This window comes from Arachis hypogaea, chromosome 10 (assembly GCF_003086295.3).
Source record: "Arachis hypogaea cultivar Tifrunner chromosome 10, arahy.Tifrunner.gnm2.J5K5, whole genome shotgun sequence".
NCBI lineage: Eukaryota > Viridiplantae > Streptophyta > Magnoliopsida > Fabales > Fabaceae > Arachis > Arachis hypogaea.
Genome location: NC_092045.1, coordinates 1,155,827 through 1,180,923, shown reverse-complemented (window position 1 = coordinate 1,180,923; position 25,097 = coordinate 1,155,827). Strand labels below are relative to the sequence as shown.

The 25,097-nt window shown below is 24.6% G+C and overlaps 2 protein-coding genes across 2 annotated transcripts; both read left to right on the top strand.

Annotated features, from left to right (window-relative positions):
- Positions 1–3,213: 3,213 nt before the first annotated feature.
- On the top strand, positions 3,214–4,005 carry LOC112714426 (precursor of CEP14-like). The gene has a single exon (XM_025766016.3). The coding sequence runs from the start codon at positions 3,350–3,352 to the stop codon at positions 3,653–3,655; it is 306 nt and encodes a 101-aa protein (XP_025621801.1). The 5' UTR covers positions 3,214–3,349; the 3' UTR covers positions 3,656–4,005.
- Positions 4,006–8,993: 4,988 nt separating this feature from the next.
- On the top strand, positions 8,994–11,667 carry LOC112718417 (uncharacterized). The gene is made up of 2 exons (XM_025770180.1): positions 8,994–10,838; positions 11,500–11,667. Exons 1-2 carry the CDS (start codon positions 8,994–8,996, stop codon positions 11,665–11,667), a joined length of 2,013 nt encoding a protein of 670 aa, XP_025625965.1.
- The last annotated feature ends 13,430 nt before the right edge of the window (positions 11,668–25,097 follow it).

Sequence of the window (25,097 nt, the reverse complement as noted above, 5' to 3'; positions counted from 1 at the left end):
AAAACAATCTTTTACTCATAACTATTGTGAAAGAAATTAAAGATTCAATTTTGAACATTTCTTAACATTATTTTAAATTTGCATCACTTGAAACGATATTGTTTGACAACGTGGGTCAAAGAAAAATATTAACAAGTAATTTTACTTTATATTATTTCAAGTATTCCTATTAAAAAAATTTATTCAAAAAGAAAATTATACACATTTTTATTCTTTTTATTATTGTAGATATCATTGAAAAATTGCATGCACATAAAGAGATTAAGGAGAAAAAATCATACAAATTTAAGATACATCTTCGGAAGAAGAACATATATGCAAAGATGGAATAAACAACATAATAGAAAGTGCATACAACTCAACAATTCATAAAAAATAAGCCTTCACAAGAATCTACGATAGAAAAAAAAAACAACTCTAACAATAACCAATACAAAAAAAAGACAAACGTCACATAAAAAGACTAAATCTATCAACTAAAACAAATATAAAAATCAAACCACTAAATAAAATATCACTTTATACGATTCCAATATTCAAATATTTTATACTACAAATTATTTTAAGTAAAATATCTTTTAAATTTAACTTTAATTTACATATATTTAATTTAATTCTATAAAATATTATTATTTTTAATATTTATTATATACTATTATTAATTTATACACGGATCTCATTAATATATATATATATATATATATATATAATGGTAACATATATGAATAATGACACGATTACCTTTAGTCCTCGTACGAATATATTATCAATTGACTGATAATGTAACAAAAGAATCCTTATTTAATTTATTCATTATTATAAGACAATAATTATATTTGACTCTAATCCATCGTGATCAGTTGGTATTTAATAAAGCCCAGGGTTGTTAAAGTTCATCCGTTTATGAGTCCACGTCTAGTAGTGTCTTCCTTCAAATAATTAGTTATGCGCCTGCACATATATTATATATTATTTTCGAATAGTGATATATATATTTGACTATATGCAGTGCGTATCACATATCTGTTCGATAATTTATTAATCCTTCAAATAACATGCATAAGATTATATTATGTAATACTTGATTAATGATTATTATTTATCCATAATTATATTATGACATATTCATTTGACAGATAATAAAAATTTATACGATTGAGACTTCAACTAATGCTAAATGCCCATCACACTGAGAGTGAAGAAAAAGTTATTGATTAATGTTAGGAAGAAATTAAGTATAAAAGATTTACCTAAGCTTTTATTAAATTAGGGGGCACTGTGATATATCCTGTTATATGCATGAGTCATGTTACTTATATGTAGCTATTTAAATAACTCTATAATCTTGTGACCATTTCACAGGCGGCTATGCCATATATAGCTAGCTAAAACATATATATTTATATAAAAAATGCTATTTATTAATATGGAAATCATGGCGGCATATAATCAAAGTGATTATGTGAAAGTGATGCTGCTGATGTCATTAATGATGTTTATGTGTAGTTGCTAAAACAGCTAGCTACAGGTCCAGAGAAGACTAATAACAACATACCTTCATCAATTAGGTTCAAAAATGGTATCTATATTTTGAGTGCAAGTAAGATTATTAACATTTTGTTCACAATACAAGCGTCATCACCATACATGATGTTAAAACCTGCGGTAAAAGTGAGATAGATTTAAATTGGTAAAAATTCAGGTGAAGTTCACTTCACATGAAGTTGATATCTAAGAGCCGTTAAATAAAAATTTAATCAAATCAGTCAAATCATCTAACAACTCTCAGATATGAACTTCACGTGAAGTCGACTGCACTTGAGTTTTCACCTTTAAAATTAATTAATTATATATGAAATGATCATATTAAGAGTTAAGTATTCACTAAATAGAATAATAACTCTTTTATAGTAGGTTGGTGGATTAATATTGATGTTCATGAAAGTGAGAGTAACTTACAGCTCGGCTATTATTGTCGGCACCTACACGGCTACAATAATACGCGGCTTCCTTTCCTTTCGTCTCTACCAAAATACCAAACCAATAATATCACTTTTTTTTTTCTCATGTGCTGTAACACTATGTGAACTATTCATTACTCACAAATTTTTGCTCAATAATTAAATTTTATTTTTTATATCTAATTGCTAAAAAATATTAAATATTTAAAACTTGTTATAAAAGATACGGAGTCACTCAGATAAAGACATTTAAAATATTTTTTTAAATATATTTTTTAGTAATTAAAACTTAACACATATAATCGATTAAATTGTGTTATTTTTATTAAAATTAGACCAGATAAATTAATTTAACCGAAAAATAGCGAATCAAATTTAGATCGGTCTAAATTAATATTATTTTTTATAAAAAATGACTACAATATTCTTATTATAGAAAATGACTAAAATATTCATCTTTTATATATATATTTGAAAACTCTAAATCCTAACTCGGCAAAAACGTAAATGGCTAGAATTTAAGATTCTCAAAATTAATATATATATATATATATATATATATATATATATATATATATATAATAGGAGTATTTTAATAATTTGTATTATAGTCATTTTCTATTAAAAATGATATTAATTTAGAACAGTTTAAAATTTGATTCATTATTTTTTGGTTAAATTAATTTATTTAGTTTAATTTTAATAAAAATAATATAATTTAATTAATTATATATATTAAATTTTAATTACTAAAAAATATCTTTAAAAAAAGATATTTTAAATGTCTTATTATTTGAGTGAGTTCCTAAAAAATAAGCTTAATAAAAAATCGAAACCAAAGAATTGGCCATAATTACTACCTCCGGTTTCGTTTTTTTCACACTCTAAGATGGTGTTGCCGGCAACAACCACCATTTTGAATATTGATTGCTTTCAAACTCCACCATATGATGAAACTCAAACTTAAACTTCATCCAATTACAATGCATTAATTAGAATGGACCCTTGACGGTGTAGAAAAATGAAAACATAGCACGGAAAGTGAAAGGAAATTACCCAAAGGACTAGGCGGCGGCTTAGCTAGCCACATGGCTATTTTGGAAATTTGAAATTCAATACCAAAAGAACATTGCTCCCTATTCTGACTAGTATGAACATGACCCTTGTTTGATTAAATTAGTTTACCATTAAACATTATTCCACACCGTTTCTTCAAACCCCAAATTCTTCTCTTTGACTCGGCCACTCCTTAAAACTTGGTCTCCAAGCTCCCTCCCTCTCTCTTTCTCTCTATATATTTCAATGCTCTTACATTTTTCACTCACACTCATAATCCTAATATTATTATTATTCTCCCAACACTTGCTTTTCTCTCATTCCTTCTCATCATGCCTCGCTTTGCAACCTTGCTTGTTCTGTTCTTAGTTACCTTCTCTGTTTCCATGTGTTGTTGTTCAGAAGCTAGAAAACTTCAACTCAGGGGAAACAGGGGAAACAGGGGAATCAAGGTTGTTGACCCTTCTCCAAAGAGCACCTTGTTCTTCAGCTCCCTTCCAAAGGGCACCGTGCCGGCTTCCACACCGAGCAAGAAGGGACATGCCATGGAGGTTGATGAGAAGCTCATTGCACGAAACCTCATTAGTGTTGAACGAGTTCTTCTCACATCTGTCCCTAGCCCTGGTGCTGGCCATTGATTCATTTTCATTCCTTTCTTTGTTCATCACTTCACAACACATTTTTTTATTTCTTCAATTTTGTCATATTCTTATATTATTACATATTTTTCTTTCTTTATATAGTTCAAAATGAAGACTATAAACATTAGCAGGAAACTAAAAATAGCTAGGGAGGGATATAATTGAACTGTGTAAAGATGTAGATTAAGATTTGTAGTGTATATGTCTCTGTTTTCCTCTGTTTTTGGATTATCTCCATTCCCTTGATGAGGTGAAAACTATACATATGTGCAGTTACAATTTTGTATTCTATATAATATGATCAACTTCTGTAATGCTTTGTATAAGTATTATATTTTTTACATCAAGATATGTTGTTAATTATGTATGTAGGTATTAGGACATGTAGGGTTTGCCTAATGGAAGAAATGTTGGCCATTGATAATCTGGTTTCATAGTCAAATAATTAAGTACCTATCAGCAATTGCTTGTGATTATATTATATTATTATTATTTGACCAAATAACCTTAAATTTAGGGTAACACTTTCTCATGCAAAGTTGATAATTGAAAACCTTACATAATAATTTAATTAAATATATCAAATTATCTAACAATTCTTAAGTTTTAACTAACAACTTCACAAAAAAACAACTACAAGTCTACGTTAAAATTATCAACATTTGTGTATTACAAAAAGCAATGCAACTAAATAATAGTGAAATATTCAACTGCTAATAAAACAGAGGCTTGGGGAAAAATAGTTGGTCTATAAAAAGGCTACTCGTACGTCTAAATATACAAAACACTTTATTACTAAATAATTATTTTCATAATTACAATTTTACAACTAATGTTGGGATTTCAAAAGAAATATTTCAAATTTCAATTTGCATGCTAGCCATGCTAATTAATTAAAACAATTTTTGTCAATCCAATATAATAATCCTCAAAAACAGGTTAGATGTGATTATTTATAAGGCTAAGTTAGATATTTCTGTTAAAGATTATTAGGGTATATCTTAGGGTGAAGCATATATAACATTAGCTTAATTCTTTGAATATTTGGAATGAAAATAGAATTGTTGGAGTGCAAAGTTGTTGAATGTGATGCCTAATATAAGCGCCATACTGTAGCCGATTTTAGAGGCCAGGGCAAAGTAGGTGAGATCTTCAATAAAATTTAAAGTAACAGAGAAACAGGGAAAAATGGCGTTGGATATGGGTTCTGGTAACACAAACAAGTAGTGGTCTTCCACTTGGGTTGCATTTTGGCGAAACTATGACGGAGAAAACGCGTCCAATAATAAATAATATTAGATATAATATATAAATATAGCTTAACCTAATTTTGTTTGTTATACTGTTTATGAATATTATGGGTTGTTATAAATTTAGAATGAGATCATCACCGTCTAATGTCATTGAACAATGAACATCGGTTATTTGAGAATAAGAAAATGGGCCGTGAACTCCACGTTACATGGAAAATGTGATGAGCTGCTATTCATTGACTTTCGAAATTTTCTGTTTTGTATTTTTATTCTTTTTCCAAACGAGAAGAAGTTATGTCCCTTTCGATTTGCGGTTCCTCAAAAGTCATAAAGGCCTCCCACGTATATTTCTCCAAGCTCACGATGTGCATGTTATGTAATCTAACAACACACCTTGTTGAGTTACTGTATTTATGTATCAAACACATTTTATATTTAGGGTGAAAATTTAGATAAAGTCTGATTTTACGTAAAGTTGATAGTTGAAAGCCGTTAGATGATTTGATTGATTTGACTAAATTTTTATCTAACAGTTTTCAATTATCAACTTCACGTGAAGTCGACAGAAATGAATCCTCTCAATTGTTAAAAAAAATTGAGAGTGTAAAGTGTGATCTTTAACCCTTTATTGTTTTCTCTCTCATATTTATTCTTGGTCCCACTTATAAAACTAATGGTGACATATCACACTTTACTCATTGTTAAAAAAAATTGAGAGGATTCATTCTCTGAAATCGACTACACCTGAGTTTTCACCTTATATTTAGTAATATTCGTTCAACATACGTGTTTATTGTGTCCATTTATATCTTAATAAAAAGTAAAAAAAATTTCTAAACACACTTTGACACACTTAAATATTATTACGTATTAATATGTTTAATTTTATTCTTAACATGTATTCTTAAAATAAATTAAAAAATAATATATGTTATTATTTGTTAAAATAAAAATTTTAAATATTTTATATAATTAAAAATATATTAAAAATAATTAAAAATTATTTTAATATCAATAAAATATCAAAATATTATTATAAATTTATAATTTATACAGAAAATATCATGTTGTGTTTTATGTCCGTGTCTATGTCTCATAATATATAATTGAATTTATTTAAGAAGGTTCTTGCTTTCTTCCCATTCTATTCAATCCCTTTACAATAGATTAGGACTTGAATAAACATAAGAAAAGCAACGATATAAAGTATATACTTATTAAAAGAATTTTTATTGGGATAAGGTTGCAAATGTGAATTTGCCCCCTTTTAAACCAGCACAAGGGCTCCACGAAACCGTCACAAATTTGGAAAAAATGTTGAAGAAATAATATCAGTTTGTCTGCAATGTGTTTGTGGTCGTGTCGACCCTAAACATTTGAATCCACCACAACATGTAACTAATTATTTGGACTCCAAACCGAAAATTGGAAAATAAATTAAAAAAAATCTACGTATACATTGGACCGAAATTAACGAAAATTATACCAATCAATAACGTGGAAGCTTCACATACATTGAAAGGAAATTGTGTAACATATCTCAGGCTTTTGACAATAATTATAGATACAGAGTCACTACTCACAAGACCATATCTGCTGGTTTGCCACTTTAGCCTTATCTTGTTTAATACTTACAAAAAAGTTGGCATCACATCAATTCACAAGAGAAAGTGAGAACAACATAATAAAACTGCTAGAAAAGCTTCATAGGGGCCATGCATTCGAATGATATAGTTGGATCAAATCAACAATAATTATAATGAAGTTAGATATGTATTTCATAGTATTTATGTCCCTAATGATATTATCCAATAATTTACCTATCTAGTGTTAACTTTTAGCTTATTATTAAACAAATATATATGTTTCATGGGATCAGCAAAAATGTCTCTTTCACTGAATTATTCACAGATAATTGTATTGTGTTTAACATAAGATTATGAAATTTTAGCTCTGTGAATGCATGGGAAAAGAAGCATGCATATAATCATGATGAAATAGAGTATATGTAAGCGCACATTTGGGATTAGGAGGATGCTTGTATAAAAACGCGTAAAACCTCTTTTTGTAAAGACACTTATGTGTTGTATTATTATTGGATGTATTAATGAATTGTTTATTTTTAAATTTCTTAACAAACTAAAATAAAATTAATTTTTTATAACAATATAATAAACCTAATTGTTATCAGATCCGGTCGAACCGACCAATTTACATAATCTATTGGATTATGTTTTTTTTAAAAAAATCAAGAATATATTTGCCTTTTTATCAAAAAATTTAAACATAATTCGATTTAGATTGTGTAAATCGATCGGACCAAATCGAGTCTAATAATTATAATGCGAACAATTAGATTTATTATTATTTCTATAATAAACCTATTTTATTCTGATTTATTAAAAATTAAATTATTAATCTGCTTAATAGAGATGTCTAATAAGAGCAATGCTAGGGGCCAGCAATTTTTGTGATTGTTAGCCATCAACTAACCATCAATAGTGATTTGATGGTGTGAGATTAGTGTGAAATTTCATTCAATGGCTCATCTTCTTCTGCTGATTACATGCTGGCCAAAATTTAATAAAACTGTTGGCTTTCTAGACTTTTCCGTCTAGTAATATCATGACATATGTAAACGTCTCTAAAAAAAATATTTTTTAGTGTCTTTGTCCAAGTCTCCTTGGATTAATAAACCACCAAAGTCAAGACAGGTGCATATTCATGCTTTTCCTTTGCTTGGCATAAACGCAAAACAAAATCCAAGAAAAAAAAAAGTGTCGCCGATTAAAATACCTTCTTCCTTCCCGAAATTAAGGTGTTCAAGTTACAAAAATCGTTCTCAAAATTAAAGATTATTGTCAACTTGAAGCATATATATATATAGCTTAGCAATTCTGCCAGACTGCCACTACTTTAAGTACTTCTCATTTCGGGAGGTGCCAAAGTTATTTCTCAAATCCCAAAGTCAAAATGTAACCGAAAGTGAAAGTAGAAACCAACTATATATATGTAGAATTTGGTCTCTTATGATCATAGTATTAATCAAGTATATATGGTATATATATGATCAGTGGCGGATCCACGGGGGGACCTAAGGTGGCCATGGTCCCCCCCAAATTTTTTTTAAAAAAATAGTAAATAGTAATAATTAATAATATTAAATTTTTTTATATATAATATTAAAAAAAATATAACTTACAAAATTTTATAAATTAAAAAAACTAAAAACTGCATTATGTATTAGATATTTGAATTATTGTTGCTCTTGTTAACAAATAGCACATTCTAATAATTAATAAAAATGGTTCTATTATACTAGTCCAAGCCCATACTATTAATTAAAGTAACCCTAGTACATTTTTCAAATATTTGTTTCAAACTATCATAGGCATAGCGCCACTTTTCTCTCTCTTTTAGTGATTCCCAAACTTTTGGTCTTCTACTCTTCTCATTCTAATTTTCTTTCCATACCAAAACAAGACATATGAAGAAAAACCATTGAAGAGAAGTGAACAACAAAATATTAACCATTGAATGCACAACAAAGATTCAAAGAGGTATATTTCAATTTTTTTTAAGTTAATGACAATGTCAAGTATTATTTACATTATTTATTTAAAATAATTAATTTATTTTTTTTATAATGGACAGTGTTCAAAGATTGAAGTGAGGACAAAACTCAATAGAATTATTTTTTTGTGAGACTTGGAACAAAAAATAATTAGGTAAATCAATAACTTTATTTTTGGTTATTATATATTTGTGTTTCTAAAATTATTTGTTATTGCTCAATAGGTTTAATATTTTTTTTTAAGAAAATAATATATATACAATTATTTTTGTTTTTTTTTTTTGTTAGATAGTTCAAGTTAAGTTAAAAATGTCAAAGATGAAAACAATTCACTCATTTTTCAAGAGAAAAGAGAGAATATATGATGAACAAAATTCAGCTTCAGATTCTGAGTAATGTTCAAAATATTATTGAACAACCTGTGACACAACTTGTTGAGCAAGATATTCAACCCCCTGCTTCCAAAATAGTAAGGACTGAAATAGATCAAGTTAATATTGATACATTGATGCGTGATCCCGGAAAGCGTCCGCAAATTTGGAATTATCCTATCAATCAACAAGATGAAATCCGTAGAGCATACATAAAGTTTGGACCATATCAATTTATTATGGATGAGTACCCTCTTTCTGGTCTAGAAAGTCATCCTCGTCGTTTCAAAGCTCATTGGTTTAAGAGTTTTTCTTGGCTAGAATATTCGCCAGAAGTGGATGCTGCATTTTGTCTTTCATGCTATTTATTTTCTAGAAAATCAAGTCCATTCACATCAGGAGGATTTCGCAATTGGAAAAAAGTGAATAATGGAAAGGATTGTGCATTTTTATCTCATGTGGGTAAATCTCTTAATTCTCCTCATAATATTGCTGTTAAGTCTTGTAAAGATTTGCTTAATCAATTATGTCACATTGACAAAGTATTGGCTAAGCAAAGCTCACAACAAGTTTTAAGCAATAGATTGCGTCTTAAAGCCTCTATTGATACTGTCAAATGGTTAACGTTTCAAGCTTGTGCTTTTAGGGGACATGACGAGAGTCATGAGTCTCAGAATCGAGGAAATTTTCTTGAAATGTTAAAATTATTAGCTTCTTACAATAAAGAAGTGGATGCAGTTGTTTTGGATAATGCTCCTCAAAATGCAATATACACATCACCTTCTATTCAAAAGGAAATTCTACATGTTTTTGCTAGAAAGGTGCAAAATGAAATTCGCAATGAGATTGGTAATGCAAAGTTTTGTTTGATTGTTGATGAAGCTAGAGATGAATCTAGAAGAGAACAAATGGCAGTTGTTGTTAGATTTGTTGATAAGCATGGATTTGTCAAAGAAAGGCTAATAGATGTTGTTCATGTCAAAGATACTACTTCTGCTACTCTAAAACAAGAGATTTGTTCTGCATTATCTCATCACAATCTCAACATTCAAAATGTTCGAGGTCAAGGGTATGACGGAGCTAGTAATATGCGTGGAGAGTGGAAAGGGTTACAAGCTTTAATTATTCAAGAATGTCCTTATGCATATTATGTTCATTGCTTTGCTCATCAATTACAGCTAGCTCTTGTTGCTGCGGCTAAAGAAGTTGTTGATGTTCATGCTTTTTTCCAAAGTTTGAGTAATATTATCAATGTTGTGTGCTCTTCTTGCAAACGCAATGATGAATTACGATCTGCTTATGCAACTGAAATTTCCTATTTAGTTGCAACTAATCAAATTGAAACAGGAAGAGGAGCAAATCAAATTGGCACATTAAAAAGATCAGGAGATACCAGGTGGAGCTCTCACTTCAACTCAATTTGTAGCCTTTTACGTATGTTTGGAGCAACAACTTCAGTTCTGGAAGATTTGGCTACTAATGGATCTACATATTCTCAACGTGGTGATGCTACTTATGCTCTTAAATCTTTATTATCATTTGATTTTGTTTTCATTTTGCATATGATGAAAGAAATCATGGGAATCACTGATAAACTTTGTCAAGCATTGCAACAAAAATCTCAAGACATTTTGAATGCTATGCATCTGGTTTCTAGTACAAAGTCATTGATTCAACAGTTAAGAGATAGTAGTTGGGGAGCACTTTTGGAGAAAGTTAGTTCTTTCTGCAATGATCATGCTATTCAGATACCTGATATGGGTGCTTCTTTTAGTGACATAATTCGGTCTCGTCGTAAAAAGGATGTTGTCACTGTTGAACACCACTATCGTGTTGACATTTTTACTAGCGTGATAGATTTTCAATTGAAAGAGCTAAATAGTAGATTTAGTGAGCAAGCAACCGAGCTCCTCATACTGAGTACATCTCTAGATCCTAAAGATGCTTTCAAGTTATTCAGTGTTTGCAACATATGCAATCTTGTAAAGAATTTCTATTCTTTAGATTTTTCTGAGCAAGAAAAGATTCAATTGGATTATGAGTTACAACATTATGAACTTGATGTGGTTAAAACTCCAGATTTTCAGAATTTGTCTACTCTTGCTGAATTGTGTCAAAAATTGACAGAGACAGGAAAATCAAATATATATTCTTTAATTGATAGATTAATTCGTCTTGTTTTGACTCTTCCTGTGACAACAGCAACAACTGAACGGGCCTTTTCAGCTATGAAGATTATTAAAACAAGGCTTCGAAACAAGATGGAAGATGAATTTTTAGCAGATTGTATGATTGTATATATTGAAAAGGAAATTGCTTCAAAATTCACTTTAGAGATGATAATTGATGATTTTAGTTCCATGAAGCATCGTCGAGCAAGTTTAAAAATATCAAAATCTTAAAGTATGTAGTTGAACATTGACTTTTATATAATATAATTACTTTTTTGATATATATGCTACAAATCATATTTTGTTAATTTTTTGTTATATTTTATATTTAATTGGCCCCCCTCTTATGAAATTTCTGGTTCCGCCACTGTATATGATGGCTACTTGTTTCATAATCTTAGTGCTGCTGCTAGGGGGAAGAGTAGTGTCATCAGCAAGTCGACAAAATTTATATACTTGTTGTATGGAGCAGAAAGAAAATAATGAGGGAATGCTAATGGGTTCACCATCATCATCAGCAAGAGGTAATAAAGGTGCATTTCTTGTTGTAGCGAAGGGCCATGTCCCTCCATCAGGACCAAGCCATAGAGGCCATGCTACACCGCACGTGGCACGCCATGTTAATAATACAATCCCTTGATATATATGAAATCAAAGCTAAGTATATGTGACTATGTGAGGGCTTGTTATAGTAATATACACCAGGTTCGGTTTATTGCTTATTAGACGATGAACGTGTAACTTTTGCGTCGATGTAAGAATAAAAAGGGGATTCATGTGAATCACTGTATAATATTTTATTTTCTTCTATACGCATGCAAATTAATAGATGGTCTCAAGATGATCCGTTTTAGTCTATGTATATGTTGGTAATTATTCTTTAATAACGTTTCTTATTAAATGAGTGAGTTTTATTTCAAAATTTAATTTTAGTCATTTATTTAGATTTAATAATTGAATTTATAATTTTTATTTTTCATATAGGCGAAATATTTTTTTTAGGAGGCTAGGTAATCAATAACTTTTTTGAACAACATGAACAACTACTAATCAAATCAAAACACACACTTTCAAATTATATATGCACCTAAATTTTAATATACCTAGTAAAATGAACATTAAATATATCTATTGTTCACATTGTTTAGTATTTTCATTATCTGCTTATACTTTTCTTTTTTTTTATTAGATACTCCATCATGTAAATAAATTATTATTCACGCACACATTAAATTATGTGGTAAATCACGTTGAGGCGAATTCTAAATTAAACATTAATGTAACTAAATATTTTTTAAAAATGGTCATTTATTCAGTTTTTAAAAAAGAGAAAAGATAAAAAATTAAAATAGTATATTATTAAATTTAAAGGCTGGTCAAAGACTAAAATTTAAAAAACAAGTAATATTTTCGATTAAACCTATTAAACAAGATAAGGATATTAAATAAGATAAGGTTAGATAATTGAAATAATTTCGTCTCTTGTGATTATATTTTTAATTAATTAATTATCATATATTAATGTAGTCAATTAAAATATTAGTGTATGTATTCGTGTGATGTACGAAAAATATTTAATATTTTATTTATATTTAAATTATTTTTAATAATAATTTTTTTAACATATTTAATTTTAAATTAAATTAAATTTATTTTTTTTATTCATGCAAATACTAAATAATAATATATAACAAAAAATTTCATAAAATAATTAAATTAATTAAAAAATTTAATATGTAATAAATTAATATCTTAATTTTTATGAGAAAATATACGTGAATAATTTTTGTCTCTAGCATTCATCCTTACATAATTATAGACGATATTTCTATTCTTGTATTAAATACCTGTTCTTGTACATAAAAGTTTTTATCTAATTATAAAAGAATTAAAAAATACAATTAATAATAAAGAGATATTAATTGATTAAATAATATTTAATTATCTCAATTTATCAACGATTTTTCTATATATAATAATAATCGTATAATTGTCAGAGATTTTCTCAATAATTCTGAACTAAATTTTTTATCCCTTATTTGCTTTTAACTATTGAAAGTGCCACATATAAGTGTATGACTATCCGTGTAAAAATCAGTCTTGCCAAGTATAAACCCACGGTTTTTGACATCTGTTCTTGACCCTTGTTGACTGTCATACCAAAAGACACTATTAATAAAAATTGTTTTCTATTTTTTTTTGTTACTCACGGTATCCCAACCTGACGGGTTAAGGACTAATTTTTTGTGGATCTGAATTTTATTTAAGAGCCTACCGCTGATCAATAAATTGCTGCATGCACAATGTGAGATTCAAACCCCTAACACTTACTTAAACGGACGAGTAATAAGTTGACTACTCGACCAATTCAAGTTGGTTATTGTTCTATGTTCCCAAGTATAGCATTACCAAAATACCAATAAAAATTATAAAATAATATATTATTTAAATTTATAGTTATGTATGTATAGCTAATAAAATATTATAGAAAAGAAATAGATACTTACGGTCAAAACTCTTAAACTTTTTAAATTATTGTAGTAAAATGATATAATATTCATTTGGGTGATTTTGTATGTACTTAATGAACTTTCTTGCAAAAAAAGTTTTCAATGTGTATTTTAATTTAGATCTACTCTTATAACACATAAAGATAAAATAATTAAAAACATAATAATTTTTAAAAATTTTAAAAATAAAATTAATAAAATCATCACAATTTCTTTTAACTTTTTGCATCTCATCAAATTCTAGCACAACAAAAAAATACAGAACTTCCAAATTTATTAGAGACGTCTAAATTTTTTTTTCCACCTAAAAAACCTATTACATTTGGAATTTTAAAACTCAGTGTTATTATTTTAAAAAATTATCAAAATAGATGGATACCTATAATTTCAATATGAATTATACAAGTCTTACCTATTAAATGCGAATCTCTCTCTCTATTTCTTCATATTTCTTCATACGATTAAAAGCAAAACAAATTTAATTCTCTCTCTCAGTATTTCTTCATACCATTAAAAGCAAAACAAATTTAATGAGATCAAGGAGTCTTCAACTGAATGCAAAATAGTATTTTTTTTAAGTAAATCATAAATCCATATCTAATTGACTTGAACCTAATATTATTTTTGTGTATGTATTTTAAATTATTTGACACTCTATAATCAAATTATTCTAACCTACTTTTCAAATTTTATGCCCAAATATTTTCTTAATATTCTTAATAAGATCGTACGTGCAAAAAAAAAAGTAAGACACTACAAGAGAAACTGGAAATTGCGGCGGTTTATTTAGGGATTTGTAGCGGTTTTAAACCGCCGCAAAACGAAACTCCAGCGGTTCCAAAAACGTCGTCTATTAAGAGGTTGTAATATGATTTTGTGGCGGTTCTAATGAACCGCTGGCACAACCGCCACAAATCAGGTTGACGATTTTGCGGCGGTTACAAAACCGCTGCTATTTTGGTAGTGGATTTAAGAAAAATATGCGGCAGTTTTGAAGACAAAAAAATATAACTAAAGTTAATTAAAAAAATTATATTTAAGATTATATTAAACTCAAGTTTAAAATATAATCTCTATTAACCATGACAATGGTCAAAAACAATATTAAGTCTCAAATATAAAAATTTACAATCACATAATATATTAAGGGAACATATATGTAATGTAGGATTAATCTATTTTAAATTAGAAATTAAAACATTCAATTAATTTTATTATTTACTCAGAACAAATCACTATAATTATGTGCATTTGATTCCTAAAATTAAAAAAATATGATTTCTTTTTAATTAATAATTTTTTTATTTATGTATACATACATATATATTAATTATTTAATTAATATTTTTTTAAATATTTATTTTATTTAAATAATTTTAAATATTTTTTATTTTTATATATATGTATATATTAATTATACGTAAATATATTTAAATTACATAAGTTAATTATTTTTTATTATGATTATTTCCCTTTTGAGCTCACAATCGTTTAATGATTCTTCTATTTTATTAATATCACACATACGTGTAATAATTTTCATTTCATAAATTATGACAGTTTCTTTATTTATATATACATATGTATTAATTGTGTAATTAATAATTTTCTTATTCTACAATCATTCAAGAATTTTTTTTATTTCTTGTTATTAATATTAGTGTACGTCTAATATTCACAAATTATGATAATTTTTATTAATTATGATAATCTTCATAAATTATAATTAAAGACAAAAATTTGTATGGATATTGTGGTATAATAGGAATAATAAAATTATGAATAAAATTATAATTATCTAAAACAATATTTAAGCTATTTTAGTTCTTAAATTCATATAAATTAGGGTCATTGTCGTAACAACGTCCAATTGAAATAATGTCATTAGCTTGAACATTTAGAATTTATGCAAATGTAGAACATCTTTTTGTTAAATAAGTTTTATCATCTGCTATCCATGTAATGCGGCAAGGTATAAAATAGCCATACCGAGAAACGAACTAAATTGATCTTTATTTTCATCAATGGCATTGCATTGATGCACCAGAAGGTCAGTAGTTTTTGAAAAAAAATTACATTATGTTATAAAAATATTTTTATTACGAAAAGCTTAAAAGAAGAAGATTTCAATGTAATATCAATCTTTGAAGCTGCATCTTCAAGGTTGACATAATTTTAGCAAAAATAAATCTAAATTGAGAAAATTTAATCTTATTATAAGTTTTATTTCGAAAATTTTCGAGTAGACGTAGAAAGCATTGAGGGATAAAATTTGAATTTGGCCTATAAAGTTTCTTGAAAATAATTGCTCGATAGAGAAAATGAATAAGTTTAGTAAGAACAATCATCAAATTGTCAAAAGAATAATAATAGAATGACTACATAAAAATATTATAAAAAAATTGTAACTTGTGCTTTAAAATAATAACTTCGATGAAAAATATAGAATACATTCTTGTTCGATGAAATAGTCAAAAAAAATAAAAAATTAAAAAATTAAATAAAATATTTTAGTTCTCAAACTTAGACTCATAAACTATAAAAAAAAACACTATATAGTAGTACAAAATTAATAATTGATATCATTATATAATTAAGTGAATTTGACTCCTAAAATTTAAAATATATAATTTTTTTAATTAATAATTTTTTTATTTGTGTATACGTATATATTAATTATTTAATTAATAGTTTTTTTGTTGTCAGGATATATTTATTTTGTCTAAATAATTTAAATATTTTTGTATTTATGTAAACGTAGATATTAATTATATATAAATATATTTAAGTCACATAAATTAATTATTTTTTTATTATGATTATTTCTTTTTTAACCTACAATCATTCAATGATTCTTTTATTCTATTAATATCACATACGTGTAATCATTTTTATAAATTATGACAGTTTTCTTATTTATATCTACATATATCTTAATTGTGTAATTAATAATTTCTTTATTCTTAGAATATATTTGTTTTATTTAAATAATTCTAAATATTTCATTATTTATATATACATATCATATTAATTGTAGGTAAATGTATTTAAGTTATATATATTAATTATTTTTTTATAATTATTAATTTTTTATTTTCAAAATATATTTATTTTTTGATTCATTACAAGAAAAGAGAGCTATTTTAACATGATTTTTTTTAACAGTCGTAGTTAAGTGTAAAAATTAATATATATTTTTGACAAATATCACAAATGTCAAATTCTCTATATTTTTTGATGAATAATTTGATTGTAGAAAATTACTCCTCAATTTTGACATTCATTTGTTTTCAACTTACTCCATTATTCCTTTTTTTCGTTAAGCTCCGTCAATTTTGGCATCACACTACTCTCAGTTTGGGATTATACTACTCATTATTTATCTTCAAAATCTCAATTTATTCTTTAGTTTCAAGATCTCATCTCATTCTTTGTTAAAAATTTTTGTTGAGAATCTTTTATGGTCAATTTTTGACGGTTAATAAGTATCACAAAAAATATATTCTCAAATTTTTCTAACAAATTATTTTTGATGGTCAATATTTATCAAAATAAGATTTAAACTTTTTTTACAATTACTTATATGTTAAAAATACTATTTTTGACAAAATTTATATTAACATATTTTCATAGTTAAAATAGTGTCAAAATTTATTTTTTTAACGATTTTTAATTTTTTTGACACATAATAATCCTAAAAAATAGTCTATATTGTTGTAGTAATTATATATATATATATATATATATATATATATATATATATATATATATATATAAAACCTATAATCATTCAAGAATTTTTTTTTGCTTATTCTTTATTATTAATATTAGTGTAGTGTAATATTCACAAATCATGATAATTTTTAATAATTATAGTAATTTTCATAAATTACAATTAAATACATAAACTTGTATGGATATAATGGTATAATAGAAATAATAAAATTATCAGTTGTATTATGATTACGTAAAATAATATTTAAACTATTTTAGTTCTTACATATCTACTTTTACTTAATATATTAAAACTAAGTTTTCTCCCAACTAATGAAAGTAAGGTATCGATTTCTCATGAATTCATTTTTTCGCCAAAATGAATGCACTATTTTCTCTTCTAAGTTTATTTTATAATATAAATATATATTTATTATAATTATACTATAATTAACATTTAAGTAATAATGCATAATTATACTAATTTAGAAAAATATCTTTATTTTTAAAAAGTACTATTCTCATGTAATGAAAGCACTATTCTTTTTTTCTAAAATTATTTTTAGAAAAATATCTTTATTATAATTATATTACAATTAGCATTTAATGAATAATGCATGATTATACTAATTTAAAAAAATATCTTTATTTTTAAAAAGTATTATTTTAAAGTACTATTCTCTCTTCTAAAATTATTTTTAGAAAAATATCTTTATTATAATTATATTACAATTAACATTTAATGAATAATGCATGATTATACTAATTTAGAAAAAAATATCTTTATTTTTAGAAAGTTCTATTCTCATGTAATGAAAGCATTATTCTCTCTTCTAAAATTATTTTTAGAAAAATATCTTTATTATAATTATATTACAATTAGCATTTAATGAATAATGCATGATTATACTAATTTAGAAAAATATCTTTATATTTAGAAAGTACTATTCTCTCTTCTAAAATTATTTTTAGAAAAATATCTTTATTATAATTATATTACAATTAGCATTTAATGAATAATGCATGATTATACTAATTTAGAAAAATATCTTTATTATAATTATATAAAAAGAATCTACTTAATATATTAAAATTGGATTTTTCCCAAACTAATGAAAGTAAAGTGTCAATTTCTCATGAATTTATTTTCTTTTCAAAATAAAAGCACTATTCTGATATTCTCTCTTCTAAATTTATTTTAAAAAATATCTTTATTAGAATTATTTTACAATTAGTATTTAATAAATAATGCATAATTATACTAATTTAAAAAAATATCTTAATTATAATCATATAAAAAATTAAACATAAATTTATAATTCTAATTGCTATAAATATGATACTAACTTTTATAGTGGTAAATTGATATTGTAATAATTAATTTCTATAATTATTTTTGTACTACTAAAGGCTATATATAGTGTTTCTTTGTGATTAGTGAGTCTAAATCTAAGAATCAAAGCATTCTTTTTTTCTAATCTGTTATTCTTCTTTTATTGGGCAATTGTTTCTAAGGAGTATTGTAGGTCAAGTTCAAGTCATATCCCCTCCACATTTTCTACGTTTGTCCGAAAATATTCGAAGTGGAGCATATAATGAGATTGAATTTTCTCAATTTAGGTTCAGATTTGAAAAATTCGTGCCAACCTTGAAGATGCAATTCAAAGATTGGTACTATATTTAAATTTTTTTCTCTTAAACTTTTTATATTAAAAATAATTTTATAACATATTGTGATTTTTTCGAAACTACCGGCCTTCTGGTGCATTAATGAAATGCCTTTGAGGAGAATAAAAGTCAATTTAATTTGAAAATTTTAACAAGAAGATAAACAAAATTTGTACAGATTCTAAATGTTTGATCTTATGATGTTATTTCAGTTGGTTGTTACAAGAATGACTCTAATCTATACGTATCTAAGGATTAGAATAGATTAAATATTATTTAAATAATTTAGTTCTAATATTGGTAATTGATTAAATTAGTTTTAGATAAATTTAAATTATTGTCTCAATTTATATATTATGACTATTCTTTTTAGATATGTTATTTTTAAACTTTTTAATATGAATTTTTTTTAAAGTTTGTTTTCTTATATATATATATATATGTATCACCTTTTTTTTATATTTCAGATTAGTAATGCAATTATTAAGAGAAATATAATTCATCAATAAATTAGAATGATTAAAAGTTTAATTATATTGTGTGAACATAAGATTGATTAATTAAGATTAAGGCATGAAAAAGAAAAAAGAGTCATAATACGTGATTTTACTTTCTTGCTAATATATAAAAATACGTAAAAAATATCACTATTTAAAAAAATTGTTAATCTTGCATATAAAAAAATTAAAAAAATATGCATAGATATAAAAAATAAAAAATTATTATTTGATTGTAAAATAAAAAATAATCATATATATAAAAAAATAATCATAACAAAAAAAAATAATTAATATATGTGCCTTAAATTTTTATATGTACAATTAATATATATATATATATATATATAAACAAATATTTAGAATTATTTAACAAAATTAATATATATGTAGAGGTAAATAAAGAAATTATTATAATTTATGAAAATTACACATACGCTAACATTAATAATAAAGAATAAAAAAATTATTGAATGATTAAAAAAATTAATCATGATAAAAAATAATTAATATATACAATTTAAATATATTTACATACAATATATATATATATATATATATATATATATATATATATATATATATATATATATATATTACTACATAAAGAAGTATTTAGAATTATTTAATAAAATAAATACATTCTAAAAATAAATAAATACGGAAATTAGTATGATTTATGAATATTATTACACGTATGATGGTATTAATGGAATAACAAAATCATTGAATGATTGTAGGTTAAAAAAATATTCATAATAAAAAAATAAAAAATAATTAATATATGTGATTTAATATATATGTATACTTAAATAAAGAAAGATTAAAATTATTTAAACAAAATAAATAAATATATCTTACGAATAAAAAAATATTGACTAATTGATTAATATATACTGGTAGTATAAATAAACAATCATTAAATAAAAAAATAGTATGTTTTCAATTTTGGGAATAAAACATAAATAATTATAATATAATAATTTGTTTAATTATTAATATTTATAATTGTTATTTTAAATCATAAATTTAGAAAAAAAAGTAGATTAACAAAAACGATTAATAACGATATTAAAGTTGATACACATAACACTAGGTTAAAAAAAATAAACGCATAATATCTTACCTTTTTATTAATTAAATTACTACAATTCAAATTAATTTTAATAAAATAATTTAAAATTATAATTTCAACCTTTTGTTGTTATGTACATGGCACAGATTATTAAACAAATTTTCATGTATTTTTTTTTAAAAAAAATACCATTTTTACTTATAATTATTATTCTTTATCAATTCTTTCATTTAAACACTAATATTATTTATTAATTTTTTATTTTTATTTTTCACATTTATTAAAAATTTCTTTTCAATATTTTAGATATTAATTGTTGTTATTTAATTAACTTATTTTAGGTATTTACTTATTAAAATTTTAGATATTAATTATACCTCAATTACGGTATTAAGACTTTAAACATAATTTCAATTTAATTTTGGACAATATTAAAAACAAATATATATATATATATATATATGATATTTTAGGTATTAATTATTATTTGTTAACTTATTTTAGGTATTGAATTATTAAAATATTAGATATTAATTATATTCTGTTTACCATGTTAAGACTTTAGACATAATTTCAATTTAATTTTAGACAATGTTAGAAGGAAATATATATATATATATATATAATATTAAATTAGAAGAGTATATTTTAATTTTATATAAAATAATATAATAGATATATATAGAGTATAAATAAATTTACTTGACAAATATAATTATTCATAGTGTGATATTTTATTACGATAACATATGTTTGTGTATTGACTCCTTATATAACAATAATATATATATATATTTCTTTTTAGTTTATTATTTTTCTATCACATGACATATTTATTATTATATTTTAAATTTAGAGTTTCTTTGATCTAACATTACAGTGAAAGAATGGCAAACAAAAAAAAATGAAAAAAACATGGAACATTCTAAATATAATTTTCTTCAAGTGGAATATATTTTCTAACTGTACACATGTGCAAAATATCTTTTAAGATGGAGTCACATATAGTACATACGGTCGATGATAGTAAAATTCTGGATAATCATTTTAATTTATTTGCCCATACTGATATATTGAAACAAACAAATAAACGATTCTACTTATTTGGTATGTAATTAATTTATATTAATCCACACAAAATTATTTTTTTTAATTTTAAGTTTTGCCAAAAAATGTATAATAGCATCATTTTATCGATAACAAAAATTTTAACAGTTTAATTTATGAAAATATTTTAAATTGTATTGTGACTTTTTTTTTAAAGGTATATCCTTTTATTAGTATACTATTGTTAGTTTTATCGTTCAACATAAAATAAATAAGTAAATTCTCTTTATTTTATACACGTATGAAGTTATAATTTCTTATATTATTCACTCATTTGTCCTTACTTTAGTACTTTTAATTCAATTTTTTTTGTTCAATTAGATGTTATTGGATTTTTGACTAGAAAAGAAAAACTTATATCATGGTCAAAAATAGAGAGAAGTGACCAATACATTATGATTGATCTTCATGATTTGCAGTATGTAAAATTTTAATATGAATATTTCTTTTGGTAATAATTATGTGTTGTGGTGCAATTTTTTTTCTTTATGTATTACTACTTACTCTCTTAATTCTCGCTTTTATTTAAAAATGAGAAAAAAATAAGAAGTACACTATAAGATCAATTTATAATCTAATTACTTGATCATCTATGTGATCACCAAGCAACCGAATACATAATTTATTCTCTAATTTATAAAATTTAACAAAAATATTGGTAAATATATTGGTTTCGCATTTATTTATATATTTTATTTATTAATGTTATATTTGTAATTATATTATATCTATTTTTATCAATATATTTTTTTAAAAAATACCGTTAGTATTAGCACATGGTGTATTAAATAAATTAAATGATAAAAGTACATAAATATTTTTTTTTCAATTAAGATTCAGTAAAATACTATAATTTAGATTTGCAATATCAATATATGAATAGTAAAGTGGAGAAAAAAATATAATATTATATCAAAGAATTTTTTTAAATCATAATTATAATTTATAATTAAAATTATAATTATAATTTATGATTGAAATCATAATTTAAACATTTTAAACAGAATCATTTTATTTAGAGAATTTACAATTATATTCGAACTTAATTTTTATACACTTAATAGCTATATATATTCGAGTTAATACATTTAATACTATATTTAAAAAAATACAAATAATGCACATCATATTATTTATTTATTAATTAAATTATTACAATTCAAATTAATTTTAATAGAATAATTTAAAATTATAATTTAAATTTTATCACGTGTAAGGTACGAGTTATTACACTTGTATGTATATAAATTAGAGTCATTTTCGTAGTGACGCCCGAGAAGAGGTATGCAGGCTACAATTTTTCTTATGAGACACAAATGTGTGTAATTTAACTCTATTGATTGTGCATGTGTTTTTGTTTTGATATGAGAATGAGTAATCTTTTAATATCAAATCGAAGGTTTTGATTTGTTTGTTGTGATTTTTTTATAAAAAATTATAAATTGGAGGGTCTGATTTTTGTTTATAAGGCTGCATTTGTTTATAGAGATAGGACAATGAGACAGAGATAATGTGTTTAGGGACATTGAATTAGTGTATTTTGTGTCCATCCTGATAGAAAAGACACGGAGACACTAACAAGGGACATGACTTATTTTTCATTTGTTCTTTCATTATTCTTGTTAATTTTTTATAATTATATTTTTCGTCTCAAATTTTTTGAATGAAAAAATGAGAATAAATTAGATTTTTATAATTTGTTCTAGTTTATTACCAAATAAGATATAAGAACATAAAATTTGGTATCTCTATCCTTTATGTCTTATTTTCAGTGTCTTGTCTTCTCCTATTCTCAAAAACAAACGTAGCCTAATAAATTGAAAAGTCTAATTTTTATTCCAAAAAAATCAGAGTCTAATTTCTACATTTTAAATCAAACAGTTTCACATTTAATAATAACACTCTTACAATTCATAATAATCATATTAATCTTCATAAATTAATATTAAGGAGATAAATTTGTATAAATATAGTGGTATAATAGGAATAATAAAATAATGTTATTTTAGTTTTTAAACTCATATAGATTGAGGTCATTGTCATAATCTGGTCAAATGCAATTACGTTATCAGTTTGAATATTTAGAATCTATACAAATGCAGATCATCCTCTTGTTAAATAAATTATTATTATTATTATTATTATAGCTGAAACAGAATAAGAATAATTATTGTAAATAAATTATTATTCACGCACACATTAAATTATGTCGCAAATCACCCTGAGGCGAAGTCTGAATTAAACATATTAAACAAGATAAGGTTAGATTAGGGGTGTATATGGTCTAATTTAGTTAAGATTTGGTTCGGATTTGAATATTTTAGAGATTAATTTGATATAATTTTATCGTGTTTAGGGTCTCAAAAATAGATTCGGTCATTATTTAAGGTTGGATCTGGGTCAATACGAATCCGACTTCACCCGACTCATATATACCTTAAGGAAACTAAAATAGGTATATATATTTTAAATTAATTTTAATATTATGTTATATTAATTATAAGTTTATTGTTTTATTTTTAATCACATTTGTTGAATTAAAAAATAGATCAAAGAAGTATCGAATTAGAATTTATGTACAAATTCAAGTTCAAATATGGATATCAACTTCTCGATAACAAATTTTTTTTTATAAATAAGTGCATCATAAATAATTTTTTTTATAAATAATTTTTTTTATAAATTATTGTTAAGACTTTAAAGGTTTGATTTTCATCTGATTTGGACCTGATATAATTGTGACCCGAAAATATTTAGGTTTCATTGGGTCTAAAATCGGGTTAGAATCTAAAAAATAGATCCGATGTATATTTATGATTAGATCTGAATAAGAACAAATTCAGTTTCACCCGATCCATGTACACCCCTAAATTAGACAATTAAAAATAACAAGAATGTTTGATAACAAAAAAATGATTTTTTTGTCTCTTTAATATTATCATCGAAATAATTGTCTCTTGTGATTATAGTCTTAATTAATTAATTATCACATATTAATGTAGTTAATTAAAATATTTGTATATTTATTAATGATAAAATATTAAGTATTTATATATTATTTTGCTTGTCCTATCTTCTGTTTCTCACCTATAAATAGATTATATCTTGTCTCATGTTTTCCACGGTAATTAAACACAGTCTTCTCAAATTTCGTCGTAATAGTAATATGGCTAAATTAGGTGCCACAATCCACTCCCTTTGTTGTTTCATAATCTTACTGCTGTTGCTGGGTGAAGGAGTCTCAGTAAGCAGACAAAACTTATTTACTTCTATGGAGCAAGAAAATAATAAGGGAATAAGTGGTGAAGCTTCTACCATGTTAAGGGCTTCATCAGATGCATTCGTTGTTCTAAAGAAGGGACCAATCCCACCATCTGGACCAAGCCATCCTCATCCTCCTCCTCCAAAGTCCACACTTGGCAAGCCATAATACAATCCCTTCATGCATCAAATAAATCAAAGCAAAGCTAGCTAATAAATGATGGCTTATTAATAATTA